Here is a 27,456-nt window from a genome sequence, read left to right as displayed (position 1 = left end):
ATTGAAGAACTATCCGGAATATTGGAGGAACTAACCACTGAAATTACAGAAACAACCACCGAACTATCCAAAATGCTTTCCGAGGAAGACCTAAAAACCATACTCGAGGATATAAAAACCCAAATGGACAAACATACCAGTGATATAAACGAACGCAAGATTCGAAAATATAAGAGGGACACCCTCGACTATAAGCTTGGCGAAGTATATACATGGGCCGAGATATATGCCCAGAAAAGAAGGAACAGACCCCAAAATTCACAAACAGAAACATCATCGTCTGGCAGCGATAGTTCACAAAGATCAAGGAGAACCCAACCCTCAAAAACCACCACTGATACTGACCAAGCCCAACAACCAACCACTAGCCATATGAGAGAACCAAGTCCTTTTTTAGAACAGGGCCAGGCACAAAAAGGCGACCCAGGAGAGGACAGAACAAAAGAAAAAGAGAAAGAAAAGGAGCCGCCAATAACGAGGAGTACATCGGGAACCATCAAGGACAAGAAACCCAAGAAAACACAAACATAGACAGTTTAGTCATCAACATCAGCAAACAAAAACTCACTGAACACGAAGAACGACTCTTACAAAAGGGAACTTCATTCGTACCCACCACCTACACTGATGATTTGGAACTCGAAGTAAGCTTTTATAAACTCATGCGGAAGCTGCGCCTACGTCACTTCTTCGACAATGTCTTACCCAAACAACCCAGTCAGGAACCCGACCAACTACTGGGACTAAGGCCACATAGTACATTTCAACCACCCATCAGCCACAAAACCCTAGACCTATTTGAAAACAGAGTTAAGCAAGATCTACTCCACATCAAACATGGTAAGAAACAGAAGAAGAACATCACGCAAAAAGACATTGATACCCTGAAAAAAATATCGACAAATGAGCTGATCATATGCACGAAAGCTGATAAGGGGGAGCATTAGTCATCATGGACCAAAGCATGTACCATATGAAGGTTATGGAACACATCACCGATGAGAACATGTATATGAAATTGGATAACAATCCCACCACAGAATTAATGAAAACACTAAAGACTATCTTGGAGAAAGCACATGAACTGGGTATCATCAATGATAGAACCAAGAACTTTTTAACCAAATCCAATCCCAAGAGCCCAACACTCAGAATGGTACCGAAAATCCACAAAAACCTAATGGATCCACCAATGAGACCAATAGTCTCTACTTGCGGTAGCATTCATGAACCAATCGGACAATTGTTAGATAAATACCTTCAACCCGCAGTACAATCCATGAGAACATACACCAAAGACAGCACCGACTTCATTTCCAAACTACACAACCTTACCATCAATTCGGAAGATAAACTTATCTTATGTACAGCCGATGTACGTTCACTGTATACATCAATACCGCATTCTCTAGGCATCGAGGCAATTGAAACGACTCTCTTAGAGTCTACCATAGAACCACAATTCCAAACATTCCTGATGGAACTTATGTTATTTACCCTGTACCAAAGCTACTTCAAACACCAAGACAGTTGGTACCTCCAACTAGTGGGCATGGCCATGGGCAATTCAGCGGCGCCCGTATACGCCAATCTGTTCATGCAGCAATTCGAAGAAATGCAAATTTTTTCTAAAAAAGAATGGACTGACAACTTACTACTACTTACGAGATACATAGACGACATCTTTATCGTCTGGAAAGACACCAAAGAAAAATTACATAATCTCCTGACTGAATTTAATCTAATTGACGAACGTATCCAACTTACTTGGGAAATATCGGAAAATAGTGTCAACTTCTTGGATGTAAGAGTATCAATCAATCAGCAAAGTTTTGAAACAGACCTATTCACCAAAAACACAGACAGGAACAATCTTCTTCACTATACCAGTTTCCATGAACCCAACCTGAAAAAACACCTCCCATTTTCCCAAATGGCGCGAGCAAAAAGGATCACCTCGGACCCTGTCAAATCCACACAAAGGGTAGAGGAAGTTGGCCGCAAATTCCACAACAGAGGATACCCCACAGAACTCATTGAAGAATCCACTAAGAGAATCTCAAATACCGCAAGACAGAAACTATTGCAACCAAGCCCAAAGAAAATGCAAACCCGCATCGTGGCAGTATCTAAATACTCAACAGCGAGTACAAAATTCAAAAAGATCATCAACCAACACTGGTCGTTATTAAACCTGGAACCTGACTTCAACCACATTTTTGAGGAACCCCCTCTCTTTGCATTTACCAGAGCACGAAACATAGGAGAACTAGTACAACACAAGCACGTGCCCACGACCAAATACACTGGAACTAAACCATGCCTAAATTGCGGTAACTGCAATAGCATCATAAGAGGAAATGTAATTAACCACCCCATGAAAGGGTACACAATAAAGCTAAAAGTTAATGCTATATGTGACTCAAGTAACCTCATCTATGCTTTGAAATGTCCATCTGGGAAAATCTACGTTGGCAAAACAGAACGGAAAATTAAAACAAGACTGATAGAACATAAGTCTAACATCCGATTGAAAAACACCAAGTCGTCCATCGCCACTCATTTTCTCGAACAACACAATATTTCCCAACTGAAATTCATCATACTAGAAATGATTGAGAAAATTGAAGGTAGAGACAATACCAAATACCTCCTTCAACGTGAAAATACCTGGATTCATAGACTGTCTTCACAAAAGCCATTCGGGCTGAATGTTAGAACGGAACTTTCGTGTTACCTGTAAATATCATCATTGGGGCGACATAAGTGTTACCTGTGTGTACATAAAGTATAATGAGATGTGGGATTCCCCACAGATGTATGTTGTAATTTTCCACTTTGCACTTTGTTAATAACTTATCGTCTTTATAAGTTTTGATTATCATTATTTTAGATTATTATTATTCTTCACCCCCATTTCTCTTCTTGTAACACCCAGACACTTTTCATCTCTTTATTTCACCCCGCTCTTTTAATTCTCCCTACGATCCCATTGCATGACCTACACTACCGAGGCAAACAGACTCCAGAACACCTTCCCGGTGAAATCTTTCTTCACTCTCCATATCACGTGACCGCCATAACCTCCGCCGACCCTACGCGGCAGCAGACGCTTCTGTCCTGACCGCCGCCGAAATTTGGAAGTCTTTTCGACCCACCACACACCCGTAAATCAGGTTAGTTTCCTACCGCGCGGCAGTTACACTGCCTTCTGAACCAGTCCGCACACTAGTGTTTATCTGTGACTCATACCTCTTCCTATTCACAGATTCCCGGCATTCCGGACAGCCCACACACGTAAGCGCTATACCTTTGCCGTTCTCACTATCCCCACTGGTTTAAGAGAGTACAGCCTCACCCTGACTTAACTCCTTCATTCTCATTACACTTTCAACCTTATTTTTTCAGTATCCTTTCCCTGATGAAGGGGCAATGATGCCCCGAAATGCATTGGACTCACACAAAGGAGAAGTGTTGTGAATGTGAAATGTTACATAAATCATGAAGATCATGAGGAAATTTGAAAAGTTGTTAAAATAAGAAAGTTGCTGAATAAAAGCCACTTCTATAAATAACGAAAATATTGCACTTGGAACCTCTATTTTACAAGAGGAAGAGTGTGTGCGCCACAGGACGCAAACACATCTTTGCTCATATTGGTTCTGCGTTAAGGTCTACCAACATGTCTTGTGTTCTAGGACATTTTTCCTAAGCTCTGTGGGATACCTCGCAGACTATGTTATCGTCGCTTTCGTAAAGCCTCCGTCCTGATGTCTAAATCTTGAGATGACCAACAGGCATCTAAGCTGATAATCATTTGTGGAATGGATGCGTTAGGATTGGGAAACACATTTCCCCCGCATTTGAGGTCCGACGGGGCACTAGGCAGGGGTGCCCCCTATCGCCTCTCCTTTTCGCCCTAGCGGTCGAACCGCTAGCGATTCGGCTGCGTCGGGAGGGAATACACAGGGGCATTCCGTTGGCAGACGTCACACACTGCGTCTCGATGTACGCGGATGACCTCCTCATTTATGTCCAGGACATCGACATGGATCTTGCCTCCATAGGAGTGGCGCTCGCGGAATTTGCCGAAGCATCGGGCCTTCGGGTGAATTGGGACAAATCTACGATCTAACCCTTCCACCCGAATCTACCGCCCCGGGACGTTGCACTGGGGACCCATAACCTGGCATGGTCTGCAGAGGCCCCCCGGTACCTCGGTGTCCGCCTGTATCACTCTCCGGCCGATATCTTCGACGGGAATCATCGCAGAACGCTGGCTAGCCTTCGACCGATTGTCACCTTCTGGACTAAACTCCCGCTCGCCCCGATAGGGCAGATAGCGCTGGCCAAAATGATAATGCTACCCCGGCTCCTCTACCATTTTACCAATCTACCAGTGGTGCCACCTGGGTCCTTCTTCCGGGACCTCAATTCACTTTTGGGCACCCTTATTTGGGGCTCGGGTCGACATAGAGTGGCCTTGAAAACCCTCCAACTCCCCACTACACAAGGTGGGTTGGGAGCTCCCTCCTTTGAGTCCTATTTCCTGGCAGCTCAGCTTCAATGGCTGTCGTACTGGACGGCGAACCGTTATACCCAGGAGACTGTCACCCAGACCGGTAGAATTATGACCACGGAGCTGCTCCGTCTTCTCCTCCCAGGCACCCGGCCTCGCCGAACATATCCCCTCCAAGTCGCGGTGGCGCGCCGGTGTATGATGCGGATCCACCGGATCTCCCCCGGGAGGACTCCATACTCTCCGGCACTACCGCTGGTCGGCTGCCCTAGGCGGGAACTTTATTTCTCGGCTCCTATGCTAGCGGACTGGACGCACTGCGACGTCACGGACATGGAGTCACTTTTTGAGGAGGGTCAACTGAAATCGTTCGACCGCCGGGTCGCGGAGTTCGAACTCCCCCCAGGTCAATTCCTCAGATACCGACAACTGCTCGAGGGTTTCCGCCCCTACCATAATCTTTCGGTTAGCGAACCGGACACACACCCGGTTATTCACGCTATCCTACGTATGGGCGCGGGACCCCACTTGGTCACCTGGCTCTGCAAATCGATCAGAGAACTCTCGTACACCCCCCTGTCGGCCCTGCGCGCCACATGGGAGGAGGACATCGGACGCGCGTTACACGACTCGGAATGGACCAAGGCGCTCGAGGCCCCGAAACGAGTTTCCAGGAACGCCCACTTCAAAAACATCCAATATCACATACTACACAGGGCTTACCTCACACCGGCGCGACTGCAACGGTTCTACCCCGCCTCACAATTCCTGTGCCCCAGATGTCATTCCCCAGATGCAGACTTCCGCCACATGTTCTGGGACTGCCCTGGCCTTCAACCCTTATGGCGGACGGTACACGACATGCTAACAGCCCTCACAGGCCTCACGACTCTAACCTCTTGGGAATCTAGTGCACTAGGCATTTTTCACATATCTAAGCGGGCCCCTACACACAGACGCTTTGTGTCCTTGGCGCTGCTCCTGGCGAACAGATGTATAGCTATGCACTGGCGAGCCCCGGAGGGTCCCCCCATAGCGGCATGGATAGGGGCAGTTGGTAAATGGGCGGTGGCCGAAGAAGACGCCATCCGAGAAGAGGAGGCCAAGGGAGCGCGTAAACACCCCATCTCTATGGAATGGGCCATGCTCCTACATGGCTTCCGACAGGCCACACGCGCGGATGCCCCGCCTACACCTACGCCCCTCCCCCCTCCCCCTCCCCCCTCCCACCCGCCCGAGTAAACCCAACTCACTGGCTACCACTGTCATCCTTATCACCTGAGCCGAGCCCGATATACCGCACCCCCCACTGACTCGACCCCCCCCTTGCTGACCGCCCCGCAACCCCCATGCTCGAATAGGTTCCGCCCCTGACCGCCCTACCCCACTGCGAATGGATAATACGGACCCCCAGCTGCCCACTGCCCGACATTTTCTACCCTGTAACGCTCTTGCTACCGCTTACATGCTCCCCTCCACAGTTCCGTCCCCCCAGTTCCCAGGCACCGCCACTTTGCGAACTGCTAGGACCCGGACCCGATATCCCCCACAGCTGGGACCCACATATCTCTGGTTCATCTCCGTTCCCTACACAGAGTTTGGTGTCTGTGTCCTACCTTGATTATTTGTTTGAACGGTCTATGATGCTCAGTGGATGAAATGCCATATTATTCAGTTTTTGTTACACACAAAAAGAAAAGTTGCGTGAACTGCTGGACACGGCTGAATGTTGACGCCGCGCCCACAGATGATTCTCTCTTTGTTTCATACCTGCTGATGCAACAATAAAAATACGTTTAAAAAAAAAAAAATCATTTGTGGAATGGATACTACTGATTCAGTAGGCAGGGCCATGGCATCTTCAGTGGTGCTCTGGCGTTGTGCATGGTTAAGAGCTTCAGGTTTTTCAGAGGCTGTGCAGGTGACTTTAGTAGATATGCCCTTTGACGGCGCCCATCTCTTTGGGGTTCAGGCCGATTCAGCATTGAGATGCTTCTGTGAGACAGACTCTTAATTAATTTTTCTCTGTTATATGTTCTTCAACTTTGACCTGTTACTTAATTGGTAAAAATGATTTTGGATGTTTGTTTTCTCAAAGGGCCTAACATGGTAAGGTCCTTCTTTTGATCACTCCTGGTTGGTGTTTCTGCATGCAGGTGGCATTGTTTCACTACTGTCTGTAACAGTTTAAGTGGTATAAGGATACCTGAGGTATATTCTTTTTTCTTTTTTCCTCTGATAATGGGCTTCTTGTTTAGGACTCCATTTGCAAGTGATTTGTCTTCCGGTTAGGAAGTTTACCTTTTCACATGCTTCTTTTGAAGGAGTTTGGTATGCAGGTATGCATTACTATTGACTTGCAGTATTTATTATAGAGACATTTTTCTTATGCCAAATGTGAGACCTTGTATACAGACTCTATACTTATTATTTGTGATTACGCTGAATTTCCCCTTCAGGGTAATTTTGTTCTCTGGAGTCTCCAACGCAGTCCTTTTCGCTACTTTAGCAGGGTGCAACTTTCATTGAATTCAGGTGGTGCACAGATGGCATGTATGTTGGATCATTTTTAGGCCTATGCTTACTGGTGGGCAGTTCATGTCAGCTTTATTATGTGATGTGTTCCTTACCTGCACATAGGAATTTGTCCCACAAACGTTTGCCCCTTTTTGCTAGAGATGTCATGGTTTCTGATTTGTATTCTTCAGAATACTTAAAGTTTAGCTTTCCTCCGTTTTTGGAGGTGATATTTATTCTTATGTTCAGTTTTGGAACATGGTTGTCCCATGAGCTCTGCTTCTATGGTTTTCTGAGATGCAGTGTCTTAGGGCTGTTTCCGACCATGTCTTACATGGTTGAAAAGATTTCCGTTTTATCATAAGAGAAGCTTTGCTTTTTGATCCTTCCTCACTTTAACAGCATACTGCATATTTCCATACTCCTTGGCTTTGGTACTACAGATAGTCATCCATTTTCTGTCTGGAGGTTGGATGTTCTCTGTCTCCTTGGAGACATTTCTCTATCTCTTTTAAGCATTTGTTATTATCTGTACCTTACAGCCCTTTAAGGGATCATAGTATAACTGTATGATCTGGTGCTTCATGTGATCTTATAGAACTAAATATGTGTATTTGAGTACTTGCCTGCCTTACGGTCAGATTGGATTTTGGCTCATATGCCTTGTGGACAATTGCTCCAAGTGGGTTACCTTTTTGGGTATTTTCCAGGAGCTTGGTTTATTTTATTCATCTTGACCTTCTAGGCCAAGTCTGGTTGTAAGTGCTTGCTGCTGGCCAGGGCTCATTTTCATGTGGGTTTTCTTTAGGTAGTACCAGGCTGTTGAAATGCTTTTGATAGGCAGCATCATCTTAATGCTAAGTCACCCAAGGGGTTTAATTGAGAGTGTGATATCTCTCTTGATATTCTATTGTATGGTACTTTGCCACTGCTTTTTCAGTTCTGTTTATCCATGTGCGTGTAAGCAGAGATAATATAAGTGTGTTGCATATGTGTTTTTACATGCTGATATATGGCGCTGCTTTATGTAATAAAAAGGATATTACACTGTTTAATTTTTTTTTTATTGTGACCTGCGATGGAATGCGGCTATATAGATCTGGGTACAATTGATCAATATTTATGGCAGATTCGTATCTGTTTAATTGCTGTCTTTACGGGCACTATGCATTGTGTGAACCTTCGGGTGGTCATTTTGTAAGTGGTGGTTCTTTGTTTTAGAGATGGACTATGACGTTCACCTGTCTTGATATTTGTATTGATCTTCCCGATCTTGCAATGAATGGGTTTATTCCTCTTAGTTTTAAGAGGAATGGGCTTTGGAAGCCCTTCATTTGTTTGGGATTATCAGGACAGATTTCCTGCAGATATTTCTAGCTGATGTTGAGAATGCGGGTTTCATGGTGTTCACTTGCCTTTGCCCTTTTAGTCCCTCACTTACCCTTTGGGGGTTAAATACTAATGTATAACTGTTGCCAGTTGTGTTCTGATAGTCTATTATCCTGTTTCCCTAGAGGCATTGGTTTTTCTGTGCCAGCAAGGTTGTTGCTTATTTACATTGTCTGTGGTCATTGCCACAGTTTTTATGGAGAGACATGCTCCTTTTCGTTTAATTCCTACATAGACCTGGTCTGTGGGCAATTTCGACCAGCTGGTTCTTTTTTAGAGCTTTCATAAGATAAGTTCCCAGACCCTCCTTTTCGGTGGGTATAGCTATGGTATTTAATTGAAAAGTCACGGAATCTGCGTCTAGATGTATCTATCAGATGAACAAGTTACTTACCTTCGATAACACATTATCTGGCCACAGATTCTTTAATGTCCTGCCCATTCTTCCCGGTCTGCGAATGATTTGCACTGTAAGGGTTATACCCTTTTCAATATTGGTTTTATATACCCGTGATTCCTGTTTTACGTAATTGTGTAATTCAACAGACCATTTGGTCTCGCTACTTAAATCTTGACTTGGTATTCCCACTATTGAGTCTTTCCTTATGGGTCTTGTCTGGGTATTGTCATACCATTTATTTCAATTTTCTAATTATGTTTTAAAGATACATTGTTCTTTTTTTGACACACGGTTTACACAGCCAGTTTTTATAGTGGTTCTGCATTTTTGCGCAGTAGGTTTCACAGGAGAAATTGACGTCCACGCGCTGGAGGGAACCTTTATGACTTCACTGATGATTTGCATATGGCTGTGTCTGAGCTGGGGTGGCAAAGTGAGCTAAAGAACAATGATTGATTCAACCCAGATCTGTGACTTGGGATGAGTGTCTGAAAAGTTTCAGCGCTCCATCCATCATCTCCTTGTGTTTGCTTTGTTCGCCCTCAGTTGGCATGGTATGCCCAGACGTGGGTCCCTTGCTGCCACTGGATTCAAGCTAGCCTGGCTAATGACGGCTGTTAGCCAGAAACCGGTCCCAGGATGCTTGTTTCCGGTCCAGTGAAGACATGGCTTGGCAGTTCGGGCTGGACTGTTTCCATGAGGCACAGGGTCAAGACTGATTTGCATATGGCTGTGCCTGAACTGGGGTGGCAAAGTGAGCTAAAGAACGATGATGGATTCAACCCAGATCTGTGACTGGGGGTGAGTGTCTGAAAAGTTTAAGCGCTCCGACCATCATCTCCTTGTGTCCACTAACGTCACAACTGGAATCCCTCTGCGCATCCGCCAGCCCTCAGAGGTACTGCTGAAATTCTGGATCCAGTCTGACACCTGGGGAGAATTCAGAAGCTAAGGAATCTGCGGCTAGACTGTGTTTCTATCTGATAATACTTTACCGAAAGTAAGTAACTTATTCTATAGTACATTAAAAAGTTCTTGCCAAACACTAGACGTAAAAGCCTGGAGTGAAAAAGAGGGAGCCTCGATTATTAATTGTTTTATGTGTTTTGTACTTTCCTTATTTCTCAATTTTTTTCACTTATAGGATTGATGAAAAAATTCTAATGCGTGATGCAGGAGCGATGCTGAAATGCCCCTGGCATGAAGACAAGACAAAGACCAAACACTACAGGTGACAAGAAACAATTTAAAAGAGCAGAGTTCATTGTTGATACCGGAAGTAAAGATACCCAGCTCATTAGTATTTAATCCTTTATGTACTGTGTCATATAGTAACAGCAGCGTTACAAAAGGAAGTGAAGTGTCATTAAGCATCAAAGTAGCCTTAAGGCAAAGGGCAGGTAGAAATGGGAATATGTGTGTACACTTTTCCACACAGTTTATGGTTTGAACTCACTTTTATTGAAGGCACACTCAGGAGGTAGTACAGAACAACACAACATAGAGAACAGTATGTGATCCAACACCTTGGAATGCTGTCAGCCACTACCAGTCATACCTGTTGCCATATCTGGTCTCCGAACGCGTTACTTCGCCTACAGGAAAATCTGCATTAAACCTGAGAGGGTGCACAGAAAAGGAGAGGGACAGGCAAAGGTAATCAGATTTTAGCTTTATTCTTTATGACTTCCACTAACACCACTCAGTTTTAAACAAGTTCCTCAGGTGTACATAATATCTCTGACTTTATAGTGGGCAATACAGCCAGGCATGACCACAGCCAGCTAAACTCAGGAAATGGTGAACCGTGGCTGTTAATCACCCTGCTTGGAGTATCAGGAGCCTGCTTTTTGTTAGGTTTCGCCTATTATCATTCGCTTGCGAATGTAATAGGCGAAAATTCAAGGGCTCGATCGACTAGTGAAACCACTGCGGTTTCTTCACAGTGCATGTGAGGTCACGTGGCCACAAAAGCGGGTCACGTGACCACACAAGCACGCGCATCTCCCTAATCCGCAAACAGCATTCATTCATAAACACAGAAACCCCCGCCCCCATCCCGCTTCCCTCCGCGCATCTGCCTGCCACACTTCTCCTCCCTCGCTTGCATTCCCGCCCCCCCACGAGGCTCTCCCGCCCCCATCCGGCTTCCCTTGTTTAACTTTTGGTTGTAAAAGGCGCTTTCACCTGGATGGCGGCCCCGCCCCTCTGTTCAGACGAGCTGAACCAAGGACACAAGCCAGCACATCAAACTTGCTTCATGTTACAAGCCAGTGCAACACAAAACAGTTAAATATACGATTGGTGATGTCACTTATATACGTGTTGTGTTGATTATTCGTTTAGTAACAAGACCTGCTTTCTTGCCCTTCTCCATAACGGTGAGCTGTCATTGTGCTCGCATCTGAGGTGTGTTTGAGTTTATGAAGGAGGGTGCTGCTTCCGGTCAGCAGAGACAGATATTCTCATGATGTTATACCCATGCTTCTAGAAGAGAAGTTACTTTATTCAATTAAAGGAGCCCACGTCCAGGCGGTCCTCTATCCGTCAGTTCCCAAGTTGGCAACCATGGAGAAAGAACCCCGAACATGGATCTGTATGCAAAAGTAACCATAGCGTGTATGCTGGTTCAGTCAACATGCACGTGAAAGCATAGCAATGAAATGTGCTTGTGAAACACATGCGACCACTACAGCCGCCCTTGCTATGTTCCAGAAAATGTAACCGTCATTGGCTGTTTTTTTTCTTTCTATCAAGCCTGTAAACGGTGGCCCCTTTTCCTTGTTTGTACCCTTAATGCGCCACCCTGTCACCCTGACGTCCCATGACGTCGCCTCACGTTACTTTGTGTCATGTAGGTGCTGGTTCAAGGAAAGGTTAATGCATACAACTGACGCATAGTGCTAATCACGTTGTAGGCTTGTGCATTGGAATGTATGGTCACTGCTAGCATTAACCGTAAACGGCTGCATTAACAACAATTCCGGCACGCGCCAACAACCCCAGCATGCGCTTCATTTGGTGACCCTCGCCGTTATACACGGCACGCGACACTTCCCTGGAGCGAACAATGTGACCAAATGCATCCCGTTAGCCTTCCAAGCAGACGTCCCGCCAATAATGCCACGGGGTCCCCTGGCACACTGCTTAGTTACAGCTGAGATCAAAAAAGTCCCGGGCGCCTGTGGCGCGAGGAAAGGTGTAAACAAACAGCAGACCCACCCCAAGCAGTGTGTAATACAGCAAATCTGCGCGTGCAGGTGTGCCACCTGAGCTATGTGCAAGGAGTACAGCTGGCTGGACCTGCAGCTCATCAGAAGCTCTCGCGCGCTTGTTCCACGCGGCCACAAAAACACTGGTCCTCGCGCCTGCTTTCCTCGGTATTCGAAAACACTAAGTGGAATACACATGCAAACAGAACGCGCCGGTGCTTCGGGGCATAAAAGCCGTTAAACACGGAGTGCATTTACCACTTCCTCAAATTGTATATTCTTTTCATCGGCACATGCATGATGTAAAGCGTGTCATCTTTTTAAATTACATAGCGCCTCACAAAGCAAGACAAATGGCTGCAGCTGCAATGCTTTCAATGAGAGAATATGGCTGTGGGCAAAACGTGTGCACGCTTCCCAGTGCGTTGTCCCATGCCAGGTAGCTGACGGGACAAACTTCAAAGGCAAACAATCCTGAAAAGCTGAAAATCCACCTACCTTTGGCGTTTTCCCCCTGCTAGGTGGACATTTCACGTTATTGGAAGCTCCAGCTGTTTGATTCATTTTTGCAGTAAGTTGATCGGCTGTTTTCTTTTTTTACTTTTCAGTGCCTTGAGTTTTGCCGGCTTGCCTTCGGTTGATGTGTTTAGCTCAGGTATTAACAAGCACTGGCGTTGCTAATAGGTTTCGCATTTGGAAAGTTGGAGCTATTGGTTTTGTAAACGACATTTTATATTTATATATTGTTATTGACAATGCCAATAACGATATATAAATATAAAATGTCATTTACAAAACCAATAGCTCCAACTTTCCAAATGCGAAACCTATTGGCAACGCCAGTGCTTGTTAGCATTAGCATTGGGATACTGCTGGATTGCCATGGGATTCGAGAACAAACCTCCCTCTCTCCCCCACAAACCCAGAGTGACGCATCACATCCCACTGATAACGACATAGCATATCTTTTATAATGTCCCGGACGGCCTGCGGGGGCCTCAGTGTTGCAAGGCTCAAGTATAGGAAAACACAGATTTAATGTCAAGGCTGGAGGCTAGCTTTATGCATACAATTTTATTGCCACCTCCTTGCAGCACTTTAAAGCAAAACAAACGAAACACAAAAATTCCAGAAGTAGAATGTCACTATAGCCTATATAACTCTACACAACAGACATCTTCCTCTGCTGCTTGACAGATAAGTATTGTGTGGTGTGGTTGTTTTAGTGAAATAGGCTGTATCCATTATGATACTTAAATATTAAAGGAGATATTTTATATTTTAAAAATGTTGGGATATTTAAAATGTATACATGTTGTTTATTTATCACATTGTAAGTATTTAGTGTGTGGAAAACCCAATTTATGGGTTTACCATGGGGTTTAAAAAAAATGTTTGAGCGGTGTTTATATTTAAAGAAATGAGTTTAGGCGTTACCGCGGGGGCTCAAGTGGGGTAACAGCTGTGGTGTGCATTCCTTGCACTCGCACTGTAGGACGCGCGGAGGAGGCATTAGGTGAGAGGCCTCCATTAGTTCTGAAGACGTAGCCTCGGAGATCATAGTTGCTCTTCAGAGGAAGATGGCTGCAGTGTAGAGAGTTATATAGGCTCCAGTGACGTTCCAGTTCTGGAATTTTTGTTTTTGGTTGGTTTTACTTTAAAGTGCTGCAAGGAGCTGGCAATAAAAAATATATGCATAATGCTAGCCTCTGTTTATTTAATGAAATCCATATTCTCTCTTCACAAACTTTAAGAATCTACCTTCTTGACGAGAGCCCTTCTCACATTTCTTTCTCCTGAGATGCAGTGTTGGTGATCAGTTTACTTTGATTATTGTCTCTAGTCTGAACTAGGCCTGGGCGGAGCTTGTGGAGTTTCACTTTGCGTAATTCTGCGGAGTTGCCGGAAAACTCTGACGAATACCGCGGAGTTCCGCGAGCGGCGGAATTCCACCAATGCCACATGTTTTTCACTGAAGCGGCCGAGTTCAGCTCCTGCTGCCCCTCAGGCGCTTCATCCTCGATCGCCAGTGGGTGCTATGATCTCCCCTGTGGGTGCCCGGTGTCTGTCTGGTCTAAACTACAGATGGGAGTGACATCTAACGCCTAATTAACTCTCGGCACAGCCGGGCTGAACTGCTGGGCAGCAGCAGCTATCCTTTCCATACATGCCTTTTATGAATAACCAACAACATACCACAGAACCGTACAGCACTCAGGTAAAAAGTTTCTTACCTTGTCGATGAAGGCTGCAAACGTGTTGCTGAGTGCCTGCAGCTCATCCTTCTCCCACTGCTGGTGCACCTACACCTTGTCCACGGATGGAAGAGACGGGTCAATGGAAAGCATGCTGAAGGGTGCAGACGGTCCCCCTGGTCCTCCAGGCCCTCCCCCTTACAAGTTCACAAAGTTGAGGCTGGGGCCACCGCTGCCGTCGGAGGCGGTGCTGGCGCTGGCTTCGAGAAAATAATTGGGGGCAGCAGGGCAGGCCCATGCTCTTCTCTGGGGAGCCTATTGATTCGGCAGTGGTGGGCGATCCGGGGGCTTGTGCTTTGTGGCGTCCGGCATAGTCCTGGGTGCAGCTGGTGGTGGCCCTGGTGCTAGGGGTGCGGCAGCCAGAGCAGGGGCGTCATACGTTGTTTTGTTCAGGCTGGGAAAGGAGCTGGCCCTCTAGCTGAAGAGACTGCTGCCTCCTTACACTTGTCATCTCATGGTGCTCCTTGTGCGAGCGGGGAGGAGAAAAGAAACAACCCAAAAGCGAGTCCCCTAGTGACGAAGCGAGCTACCACTGGCATTGTGCCTCTGCACCCTGGTTCGCGTGCATCCCCGGGCGGATATAGAGCGTGCATTTGTAATGGAGAGGTTCAGCACCCAGCTTGTGCTCTCCCGAGAGATGCCCTACTCTGCGCAGCCCCCTCACTGCCCTCCAGATCAGAAGCAGCAACAGCAAACAAACTTGCCCTGACAACAGGGGTGGTGGGTGAGATTTGAAAGTGGTGGGGCGCAAATTGATTTGCATACAGCACCGTAGCGAGCGAGCGCAGCGAGCGAGTCTGAACCCCAAAAGGGGGGTTTTGGGGGGTAACCCCCCCAAGAAAATGTTGGAAAAAAAAAAGAAAAATCGTGTATTTTCAAGCAAATTTGAGAAAGCAGGAAGGTTAATAAAGCAATTGTGAAAGTGCAGTTATTACATTAATAGATGGCATAACATAGGTAGCTGCTTATTCAGTATAACCACAGAGCTTCATACATTCCGTCCTATTATGCTCAGGTGCTGAATTCAGACTAGAAGACTTTCATGGAAATCTCAGCTCTAAGAGTAGAAGAAGTTGCACAGCAGTGTAATGGTTGCCAGGCTCGTTCCGCAGAAACTGCAAGTAACAAAAGGATCTCTCTGACAAAAGCAGTGCATCACTGACCTATTTACATCATATGCATTTTGTGATCTGCATCGGGTATATGTTCTTTGCAGCAGGCACATTAAGCTTCTGCGCTGCCGCCTGCTGCTAGTTCACTACTGGATACACAATCTAAACAACTATGTTTTTTTGCTGAAGTTAAAAATCAGGGTGTCAATTTCACAATCAAAACAAATGTTCTCTCCACAACTCACCATCTACAAAGAATAGGACCTATACCGAAGCCAAAAGGATGTAGGGGCAGGGAGGCAAGACCAGTCACCAGTAGTCTGGGTTCAGAAGGACACAGTTCAGGGACAGATTAGTCAAGCAGCCAAACTAGTCTCAGTTTTTCCAAGTTTTTGAGTTGGGGAGAAATGGAGCACTAAGTAAACAACCAATTGGTAGTTTCTGGGGACAACATTGAATCTCACACCAGATCATTTCTGTTCTGTTTGTCCACTGGCAGACGCACCAACCGGAATGGAGACAGCCACAAGAAAAAATAATCTACCAGATCTGAGTGGGAACTGGAATTTAGTCTAAAGATCCACCATCAATGTAAAAAGTAAGGAGAAGAATGTAAAGATCCGAGAATAACCGTGATCAGCCACAGCCAAAAGAACATATCCGCAGTACAAATGAGACAGATAACCAGGAAGACAGCACCAGAAAAAGTATATTGTTAGGAATTTTCTGAACAACTCATCCCTGATTAGCGAGATGTGCTAATTTTGCAAAAATAAAAATGTACACCACTACCAGAGCTCACCTACCAGCAACTTAAGTTCACTATCCCACCTGGTGCAAACAGAGGCCCAAATGTGTCTGGCTCGCTTGCCCCACGTTAGAGGAAGCATAGCCTGGCATTTCCATATACTGTTCTGTCGTGAACACTGGCCTCAGAGCAGTCAGAGGCAGAACACTGCATGTAGTTGCCATCCACTCCACACACTAGCTACAGGCAAACACCCGGACCCACTCTCCACCAGTTCCAACCAACAGCCGAAAATGAAGCTCTCGGACCACAGAAATCACCCACTGGTGAGAAGCATACCTTAATTCGCTAATCATGCAACGCAGCAGGTGCCTGCACACCTCAGTCAGCAGCTGTGCATCTGACAAAGCTACTGCTGCGCAGAGGCAAAGAGAGTGATAATCAAAGGCAGGAGAAAAAAAATGCTGTTGGCCCCCTAGAAACTACATCCGCCGACCCCCTTCATTTTGACGGTATGAGAGAGAGACTCTAGTGCCTGGGAAATATTGTAAAGGTAAAAATCTGTGGTTAGAAGTATTTATCAGGAAAAGTGGCATATGGTTCCTGAATAGGTGTATGTGATTTGGGCCTCGATGTGAGTGAGCGATGCTGGAGTAATCGTTTTATTTGAATACTGCAAAGAAAGAAAGAAAGAGGACGTCAAGCAGTTGCATCCCCGTGAGTTTGGATAAACATAGCTCTTAGCATCGACAGCCTTGCCGCCCTCCAGACTCAGAGGTTGGGCATGGTTCTGGGATCCCTGGTTGACTTCCTTGTGAAGCAATTTTACTGCAAACACGAGATTGTTCGCCAGGCACTCTGTTTCTGTGATGCGCTTACGCTGCCCTGTGCCTTCCAAACTGTCCACGTTCTTTAATGGGCTCAAGTCATATTTGCACAGTGTCCATAAGATAGTGTAACATAATGATTAATTCTGTTCTGGTGCAGAGAGCCAGTGTAATTAAGAAGGAGCTGAGAGGCCCGGGGGTATTTTTGATGTTGCCCATTTGAGTTAAGTTTTGTGAAGTGATTTATGCACCTATCTTTTATCTTAGCTGCAGCACCTTCTGTCTGGGAGTACAATCGATGCCGAGAGATGGCCGCTGGTGCTGCATGTTGCTGCTGTTGGGCCACTAACCCTCCCTCTTCGCAGCTCCTACAATCTCTCTGCCCCGTCCACCATCTGTACTTTACCCTGCACAGACCCTTCCCATGCAAGGGTTTCCATAAGGTAAAGGCCAAATGCTCAGCATCTGACTACACTATAATAACTCCGTACCCAGTGCAGCATTAAGAGAGAAGCAAGAAATATACATCACCAGGTTCTGTCCGGCTCATTACCATCTGTGGCAGGAGGCAGTGCTCAGAATCGCCACAGGGTGTTGCGGTACCAACCCCACAGAGTCACATATGTCAATCGTTGACATCACAAAATCCCCACACACACAACCTCTGAAGAGACAGTGCTGCCTATATTGTTTGCAGTGGGATTATTGCCATGAGTTAAAGGAAGGCATTCTACTGAATGGGGTAGTAAATGGCCGGGTAAGTAATTAGATGAGCTAGTGAGCCGGCCACCGGGGTAGGAATAAACAAACAGCATTTTTGTAGCCAAGCGAAGCAAGTCTCTGCAAAACAGTTGAATGTGGGCATTTTGCATTTATTTCTGAAGATGCTCTTGTGGAAAAGTAAATTTTGCCATGTTGTATGTGCCTACGTGTTCCCCATCTTATGTTATATGTGCATGATCGATATGCATGTATTCCCCTCTGATCGATTAAAGATGCAATTATAGTTGTGTCCATCTCTAGTATGCCAGTTTCCAGTCTTCGTGAAAGCAACGAATATTAGGCCTATGTAAACCTACGTTGCCACATTTCACAGTGTGCACGTTAATTCATTGAATTGTCCCCGTTTCTAGGCCTCAAAAGGGCCCGGACTCAGATTCAGCTCCTGTCTCCTGAACCCTCTCCAAGGAGCGATACAGCCCCCACCTGTATCCCTGACCCTTAGCTTACTTCATGCCTCGCAGTGCCCGGCCCGGCCTGGCTCTGCCTGCCAGTCTGCCAAGAGTATGTTATGCTTCTAGTTATCAGTCCAGCCCTCCTTCTCTGCATTCCTAAGCTACTGCCTCGCATCAATAGTTTCCGTCATGGTCTAGCCTTTATGTCTCCGTGTAAGAGAAATACTGTATTAATATTCATAGAATATTCCTCGACACGCAACATCTGTAGAATTATGCATGCACCAGTCTTAGTATCAAGTAGCCTTTACCCTGATAACTTTTGGATTCTATCAATATGTACTCTAAACACTAGATACCAGACATGCCCTAGGTACATGTCGCTCTGACACTCCAGACTTTAGTCTCCTTTTCTAGCGCAGAAGTCATAGCCCCCAGTTCCTCCTGGTAACACGTCATTGCCCGTTTGCGCGCACCACTAGGTTAGAGGTCCCAGCTGCTCAGGTAGCCCCCTCCATGTTTCCACCCCGTTTATGACATATTCTGTTACGTTTACATCACATGTCTATGTATACGCCCTGTACACGCCTTCTTGTTACATCATTTTGCCCTTATCTTTCGCGACTGCTACGAACCACGCCTACTGTTACGCCTACTGTATTGAATGTAATGTATTTGTTTTACTATATATACTGTATGATGTTACTTTTCGGTGTGCAGCTGCCGTCCCGTCCCATGCTTCCAGGCTGTTCTGTCCCTTCCCTTATGCCTGATTAAAGCCTGAAGACTCAAGATACCTCGAATCCTGACTCTTATTTATTGAGCTATCTGTTTATATGAGTATCCTGAAAAATAGAACCGGTAATTAATTATTTATTTACCACACTCTCCCTGTGAAAACGTCGGGGGAAAGTGCTACTGCTTCTGCCTGCAAACAGAAAAAGCACCCCGCCAGGCCCCGGCCTCTAATGACGACGAGTCACAAAAACAAGATACTCACTAGTAGAAGAGTAGTCGAGTCGACTTCTGCTATGATGAGCAGGCCCCAAAGCAGACACTACACTAGAGGCTGGCAGGTGATGCGCACACGACCACTCCGAGTCCACAGCACACCACGGGACGAGTCAGCCCAGAACCGGATCATCCTACGTTGTCAGCAGCACCGCAAATGGCCAATCACTGCATGACTTCATGAAGTCAGACACAGTGATTGGCCATTGTGATGTGCGGCTGAGCCACCCACCGCGGCATCCAATAATGGATTGCCCTTGCTTGCTGCCCGGTGACCAGCCAATCCTGGCGCTGCATGCAACGCCAGGATTGGCTTGGGGGGCACACTGACTGCTCGCCCTGTCACCCTTGTTAACGCCGGGGCTCCCCAGCACTCCCCTGTCACTATTCTACTAATGGGCCGTTAGTTGGGGGAACTTTCATGCGCATGCTCGGGCTAGTTTCAGCCCGAGCAGCACTTGCGCATTAGGTATATGTGTGTGCCTGCAGTGTCTCGTGGACTCGACTCGTCACTGGACTCAGACTGTCAATCAAACACTCAGACCAGCCCCGCCGCCCGGCCCAGCCCAGCCCCCTGCGTAGCGCACTCCCGTTTTGTTTCAGTCGGGTGCTGCCCGGATTCGCCGGCGGAAAATGTGATGTATTTAAATATTAGTATTCAGTGACAATTAATTATACACTTGCAGCCGCGGGTCCATGGGCTGGTGGGCAGCTGCCTGACAACTAAAAAAAAATATACTGCTGCCGCCGCTAATTTCAGCGTATCCGTGGCGGGTAACTCACAGTAGCAGCTGATCTGGATGAGTGGGGGGAGGGAGGCGGGCGGGAAGCAAAGGGAAAAAAAGTACCTTTACATCATCCCTCGTCTCTGGAACAGGAAGCTTCCAGGCTCCCCTAAACCAATCACAATTCTCCAATGCAGCCTTGTAATTGGTCTGAGCGCCATGGTTCAGCGCTCAGCCAGGAAATGGGAGCCCTGGCATCTTCTCCACCCAGACTTTCACTGGACAGTTTTGCGGCCCAGAAACAGTCTTCAATGGGAGGCATAGTTATGGCTAAATCCCCCGAGGGTGTGCAGCATTCTATGGATCATCTGTGTCATACCATTCCCTAGCTCTAGTAAAAATGGGGATTTAATCATCCTCCCTGACTCCCTGTTAGTGGCATCAGAGGTGACCACAGTCGGGCAGGTCGATTCAATTATTACTGAGGTAGACAGTGCAGGGGTCAGTGAGCCCGACCTGTCACACATTTTGGTCAAAAATCCACTGTCCTTTACCACGGGACACAACGCAATTTCATCTGGCATGTGCCGTGGGGAGGTCATCACGCGATCCAAAAGGTTTGCCAGGGAAAGAACGATAAATCTCTCAAAAGTCGTCGACTGCTGGTGATGGAGAGCCACCTGCGAAACGCCCAAGGGGAGGAGCTACACAAAAGCAAAAACCCAGATTCAAACTTCAAGCAGTCAGGCCTCCTGATAAACCAGCTCTAGAACTGAATAAAGGATTGTCCGTGAATCAGGCTCATAATAGTGGTAACAATGATAAACACACTGGTGCGGAGTTGGGGATGCCCTGACCAATGGAAGCGATTGGAGACTCTGATAACTGCTCTTCTGGGGCCCATTTTATGCAGACTAAGTTCAATTGAAGAAAAATTGCTTTCATTTGTGAACTTTGGGAGCACTGCAGTAAACCGAGGGGCATGTAGGTGTGCATGTGTCGCTCAGGGGGAATCTGTGGTTTTAGCCCCATTACCCGTAAATGTGAATGAGGGTAGGAAAAATGGGGTATCGAACAGGCCACCGGGAGAAATGTTATGTGCTCTAGAGCCCCACAAGTACATTCAGAAGTAACCAGACCCAATGTTACCACTGTTGCTAGGGGGTGAGGGAATCTATGACGGGGTCCACAGGCAATCCCTCAACATGTTTAACAGACACTGCAAGGCCAGAAAGGGGGGCAAGGGGAGACAACGCACGGCCACAACCAACAGAGATGCCGTCTCTAAGTGCACAGAGTACACCAGGCCTTCCAGTTTTAGACCTACCGCCAGAATCGTGCCCATATACAGTTGTTTTAACTGGTGTCCCTGCACACATAAGCCAAAAAGAGGAACCTGTGACACACCTGAATAACAAGGTGGCGCATTGGATGTGTAGGAATGCGGGGTTCAATATTAGAGACTATAGACATATCTTGATGGCTAGGAGGGTGTCCTGGATCGGCAGAACCAGGAAAGCCTTCCCAGGGAACTGTGTGATAGTGACACTTAGGCATCCCGATCTCGTGCGCAAGACCCTTTTTCAGAGTAATAGGTCTTATCAAGCTGAGATGGACTCATGTTAAATTGCTCCCACTGGGCTTTTTCTATAGACCTTCGCCCTTCCCGATTCAACATCATAGAGAGGTATGTTGACAAGAGGGTGCCTTCGGGTGGGCCAATGCACCATTGCAAAATAATGTCTTTGCACTACTCGGAGACCTCAATGACCTAAATGCTATTGATTGACTAGGTTCATCGAGGGAAGTTGATAGAAACGGTGGTACTCCCGTAATTAAATCAGATTGAGGGAGGAGGGGAGAAGTGACTACCGCAGGGATAGTGGAAGGCCACACTATTAATGGTCTACAGGCTGTAAACGCCCACACCGACAGTGGCTCATACACGAATGTTCCCATGTCAAATAGTATCCAGGCAATTGATAGCGTAGTAAGGCCAAACGGGAGAAAAATTAAAAATCTTTCATGGAACATAGCAGGCCTATCCACTAAATTTAAGAACACAGAATGGCTACTCTATATACGGCATTTCCAGATTCTTTGTCTGTAAGAAACATGGGAACCTGTTAAAAAAAAACATTTATTTGGAGGGATATAAAACCTTCTTTTGCCCGGCGCATAAGGCAACGTCAGGGAGAGCCATGGGAGGGTTGGTTATTTATGTTGATCTCACATTACAGTGTAGATGGACAGATTTGGCCTGGGACTCTGAGGTTGTGCAGGGGCTCGTTTTCCTCACTAAATGTTACAGGTTACTTATTATAAATTTTTATAATGCAACGACACATGGTCAGGGTCTCACAAGCCTGCACGATTTGGATGCTAGACTCACACAGACGCATGAGCGAGGGCTGACAGCGCTTCAGTTAGTTTTAGCAGGAGATTTTAACTGCCATCTGTGCCCAAACCTAAGAGCATTTTGTGGGGATTGCTCAACTTGTATGTTTGAGGATGGCCCACACTTGGAACATACAAATGAGGGCAGGGAGCTATACGGCTTATTAAACATGCACCCGCTAACGCACACAATGGACATGATTGATGTCCAACAGGATAAATTGGTTCACCCTACATTCAAAGGCAGAGGATGTGCCTCTTTTATTGATTATATTTTTGTACTATCTCACTTAGAAATTGTGTGTCCAGGTTTAGTATCAGTCACAGTGCTTTTAGCGATCATAACTCCCTCGCCTTATCCTTGGTGGATGTTTGCCACCGCTGTGATCCGCCTGGAATGGGAGGCTGGAGGCCAGGGCCACGGACCAGGGCAGAAGGCTGCGTTGGACACAGGTTAACGGAGAGGCCTTTTATAAATCCTTTTTAAAAGAAGGTGAAAATGTAATTTTAAGGTGTCTAGACCTTGAAGTGGAAGGAGCAGAATTAGTTGAGGCTTTCAAACAGGTTGCCCAAATAGTTGATACCTTGCTGAGAGCCTCTGTGCCTAGTGTCAAAAGAGATAACCCGAGATTATTTGACCCACAATGTTTCCGTGCTCTTAGAGAGCTGAAAGATGCCTTAAAGACCTCCCCAAGAGATAGGGATTGGGGTCCGTTTGCCGAAAAAAATACAAGTTAGCTGTCAAGGGACGTAAATGTGAATTACATAAGCAAGCTTGGGATGACATGACAGAGGCAATAACACTAAAAGACTCCACCGCTTTCTGGAGAGTCATAAATATTTCTTGCTTTCAAGATTCGAATAAACCCAGGCTAAGTAATAACATCCTGCCAGAGCAATGGTATGAGCACTTTCAAGGGCTGTATAATTACAATCCAAGTACGGATCAACTTCAGGTGTGTAATGGGGAAAGGGGTATACCTCCACTGAGATTCTCATTGAGTGAGGTCAAAACGGGAATTGAGGGTCTAACTAGGAACAAGGCACCTGGTCCAGATGAGATCCCACCTGACCTTTTTATAAATAACGTGGATCTCTGGGTTCCAATCCTGACTAGGGTCATAAATGCAGCAGTGGATACAGTAATGCCAGCATCCTGGTCCACAGCCACGATTGTCCCCATTTTAAAAAAGGGTAATAAAGATAATTCACAATGTTACCGCCCGATTTCTCTCATTGATGTGTCAGCGAAGGTACTAGGGCGGGTGGTTTTAAGTAGGCTGATGGACTGGGATGATGAGCACCAAGTTATAACTGATGTCCAATTTGGTTTTAGGCCATGGAATTCTACCACCGACCAATGCCTCAACCTACACCTTATTTCAGCCAAATACACAGTAGTCAGTTCAGGGACGATGTATTTGGCATTCATGGACCTAACTGCAGCTTTCGGCAGAGTCAATAGATGGAAACTGTGGGCAATATTGGGTGGGCTTGGCATGGATCCCGGGCTTATTAACATCTTAAAAACTTAGCATTTGAATACCACTTCTACGGTTAAATACAATCAGGCTGGAAATAAAACAGAACCCTTCACGTGCTCTAGTGGTGTCAGACAGGGTTGCATATTAGCTCCCTTTCTGTTTACGCTATACATAAATGGTCTTGATCGTGCACTAAGAACTTTTCAGGTAGACACCCAAGGGTAGGTACCCGTGGAATTCCAGTTCTGCTTCATGCAGACGATGCAGTACTCCTTGCACGCACCCCCAAAGGTCTGCAGGTCCTAATAGATGGGTTAATATCTTTCATGGAGAATCTGGATTTGTCCCCCAATTTGGCAAAATCTTATGTTATGGAAGTGGGCAAAAAGCCTGGTAAATCCTATAATTATACAATTGGATCTCACTGTTTATGTAAGGTACAGTCCTTTTCGTATCTGGGGATTTTATTTGATGGGCGATTACATTTTAAATATTTATTAGAAGAGAAGTTCGGAACCATGGCAAAATGTAACGGATCTATAATGAACTTTGCACAAAGGCTAGGACGGTGGTCCCTAGAGCAGATCCTGAAACTGTTGAGCCCCATGTTTTGCGCCAAAGTGCTGTATGGCAGTGAGGTGTGGGGATTCATCGAAGCGAATCAATTACAAATAGAGGAGAACAAGTATCTCAGGCTCCTGTTAAAAGTCCCCCAGAGCACGCCAGCCCACATTGCACGTGAAGAACTGGGTGTCCGTTACATCATGGATAGGTGGGCTGTCAATCCCCTAGTTTGTTGGGTAAAGATCTGGTTAAATGGGGAGGTGGCACTAAGCAGGCAGGTTATAGAATATTGTCTCTCCCAAGACCATGGACTCAAAATTACCTGGCTAAAATATGTGAAGGAGTCCTTTGAGAAAATTTGATGTGCAGACTTATTTGATAACCTCTCGGAAATAAGCATGCAGGATTAGGCCCTGGTTAAGGACCAGTTCTTTAAGTATGCCTCGATGCTCCGGGGAGATAGAGAGTTGACCAAACCGTCGGTGTGAGAACATTTAGTAGCCAGGTCCACCGAGGGCATTGAGCCATACCTATCCTATATAAGTAGTGCTCATGATAGATTTTTAATGACTCGGTTCAGGCTAAATCTTTTTCATCACATTTTAGCAGAGCCGGCAGGGTTTACACCACCCTCAGAGATGAAGGGGCCCTTTGGCTGCAATCACAGGTCTCCACAGGACACCCTTCACTTTGTTTTACTTTGCCCATTTTATCTTTATCCCAGAATACTTTTTCTGAAGGGTATTTAAAAAAAAGCCAGATTCAAACAAGCACGGGTGGCACTTTTATTTTTAAAATTGGCCCCAGATGCTTCTACAGATGCTTTTACACTTTTCTGTATTACTAATTTTTTAAGGGCTGCATTTAGACTAAGGACCACAAGGGGTAGCGTCAACTAAGCCTTTAGATGAGGTGGACTGATGAGGGACATGTTATAAGTGATGTGTATGTTTTTTATCTATATACTTAAATTGCACCATGTAGATTTTAGACTGATGATTCGTTTTGTGATCTTTTTTAAAACAAAGTTTGTACTGTAACCTCTATTGACAAACTGTCACTTTTATGGTATTTTTATATGCCGAATAAAGAAAAAGTCCCTGGTAAGTGGTACCCATTGCATAGGAGTTAAATGGTTCTCCAGGTTCTGCAGCCATGATTGTGCCACCCTGATTGACCCAAGTGAAGAGATGACAGCAGTCCTGCCATTGCAGAGTGCAGGAGCAGGGCAAACTGCTCAAACTCGACTTTGCCCTCACAAAGAGTGGCAAGCACTGTTTTTAATATTTGAGTCACCCCTAAGGTATGGCTCCTGAACCCAGGAGGCAGGGTGCATTACAAATGAGGGTTGTGGACATATAAGTGCAAGCTTATATGTTCCTTAAGTAGCGTCCTTCCATTAGGGGCTTCTATAAGTGTTCAGTGGGCCATATGATACCATGGGCTGGCACCCCGCAACCCCAGGTTGCCAGCTTCATTGTGGTCCTACTGAAAAGTGTCATGTTTGGTATTAAACAATTGTCTCATCAAACCCGACTTTTTCACAAACTCTGATTTAATGTGACATGCACCCAGGTGGCTAGCTTAGAGGTTGCCCACTTGGTTGGCCCAGCCTTTCCTGTTCCCTGGCTATCAGGCTGCAGCTGCTGACACTAACACATGAATCTGACCCCTGGCAGGAGCTGTGAGAAGTCCCAGGAGTCAGAAACAGAGGCCTGCCTGGGCGGAAATGTCTGCCATTTTTAAAAATGGCAGAATGGAGGTTCCTGGGTAGAAATGGTAGCACGCCCTATGGAAGTGTTCACCTCATGGGCAGCCGATTTGGCTAAAATCACCCACATCCCTAACACCCCATAATCTAAGATTTAAGGGGCACCCCCTGGCACCAGAACCTCAGATCTGAGTGACTTGCAACCAAAGGGCAAAGAAGAGACTGAGTCTGCGACTTCAGGACCTGCACAACGAGAAGACGCAAAGACTTCACCTGTGTCAACCACCCTGCAAATGTACGACTACGACTCATCCTGGACCAGACACTGGTTCCAAAGGAAAGAGGAACCCCTCTGCAAGCCAAAGGCAACTCCAGAACTCCTGTGGACTAGAGGTACTAGTTGCCTGCAGGCAAAATCGCACCAGATCCAAAGTATCACTAGCCATCAGGCCAGCCAAGGGAATTGCCCAAAAGTAAATGGTATAGTGCATTATGGAAAATGTAGTACTGACCTCCAGCAAGTTTCAGGTGGCTACCATATTGCCCGGACTCCAAGACGTGGAAGTGACTGAAGGCTGGACTTGGTGCTGCCAAGGCTTGTTGGTGGCCAGTCTTGCTACCACTACCTTTGTTTGACATTGTGCCTCAAGGGAATCCTGCACCATCTTCAACCAGATGCCTTTGTGGCCCGTTGTTGAGATTTTGCACTCCCTTCCTTATCACTATTGTCTAGGTTGTAAAACCAGCAACCCCAGCACTCATTCATCAGCACCAGGGACAGCCAGAACTACTCTGCACCCAGAGCCTGGTCCTGGGACCTGCCTTACCTTGGCCCCCACCCCCATGGTTTCCACAGAACTTGACCTGAAAGTGACAACTTGTCACTAGTGTATTTCCCCATTGACCTCAAAGTTATCGTTTTGCAGTATTGAGATGCACTGATTTATTTTTCTTCTAAAAATCCATAACTTTGGTTATACTCATCTGATTGGTGTCAGATTTCTTTCAAGTCCTGTCAATTACTTATCATTCATGTTGGTACTCTGAAGTGCATGTTCCTCTAGTGAAGACTGTCTGCTCTGTGCCATCCTACCAGGACTTAGCTAGGGATTTATTAGTCTACAACTAAAGGACCTATTTGGGGCATTGTGAGATTATTGCATATTGACGCCTAACTAGCCTCACTGCATAATAATCCACTTACCTTCCTTTGTGTTACAGTGGTGGGATCCTGAACTTCTATTTCGCTCTACCACTTGGTCATAAGTGAATTTGCACAAGAAATCCACTATTGACATTAGATGCAAATTACTTCTTTCAGTTATTTCTTTTTTTTAAAATTCTTTTTATTGAAAACAAAAACACATATAAACAGTGACCGAAATGCAGAGACCACAATCACAGAGTTTC

At 46.0% G+C, this 27,456-nt stretch overlaps 1 protein-coding gene and 1 long non-coding RNA gene across 6 annotated transcripts in view; one reads left to right on the top strand and one right to left on the bottom strand.

Annotated features, from left to right (window-relative positions):
• The window catches only part of LOC144799025 (uncharacterized), a 708,806-nt gene that overhangs the window by 108,659 nt on the left and 572,691 nt on the right, over positions 1-27,456 (bottom strand). The window lies entirely within an intron of this gene.
• LOC144799023 (alpha-2,8-sialyltransferase 8F-like) overlaps positions 1-27,456 on the top strand; it is a 358,709-nt gene that overhangs the window by 59,143 nt on the left and 272,110 nt on the right. For all 4 annotated transcript variants that reach the window (XM_078670182.1, XM_078670181.1, XM_078670184.1 and 1 more), the window contains one exon: positions 9,970-10,056. In XM_078670182.1, coding sequence (XP_078526308.1) covers positions 9,970-10,056 — 87 coding nt within the window. The remainder of the gene's footprint in view (positions 1-9,969; positions 10,057-27,456) is intronic.

This window comes from Lissotriton helveticus, chromosome 12, assembly GCF_964261635.1.
Source record: "Lissotriton helveticus chromosome 12, aLisHel1.1, whole genome shotgun sequence".
Lineage (NCBI taxonomy): Eukaryota > Metazoa > Chordata > Amphibia > Caudata > Salamandridae > Lissotriton > Lissotriton helveticus.
This window is presented reverse-complemented; position numbering and strand designations above follow the sequence as displayed.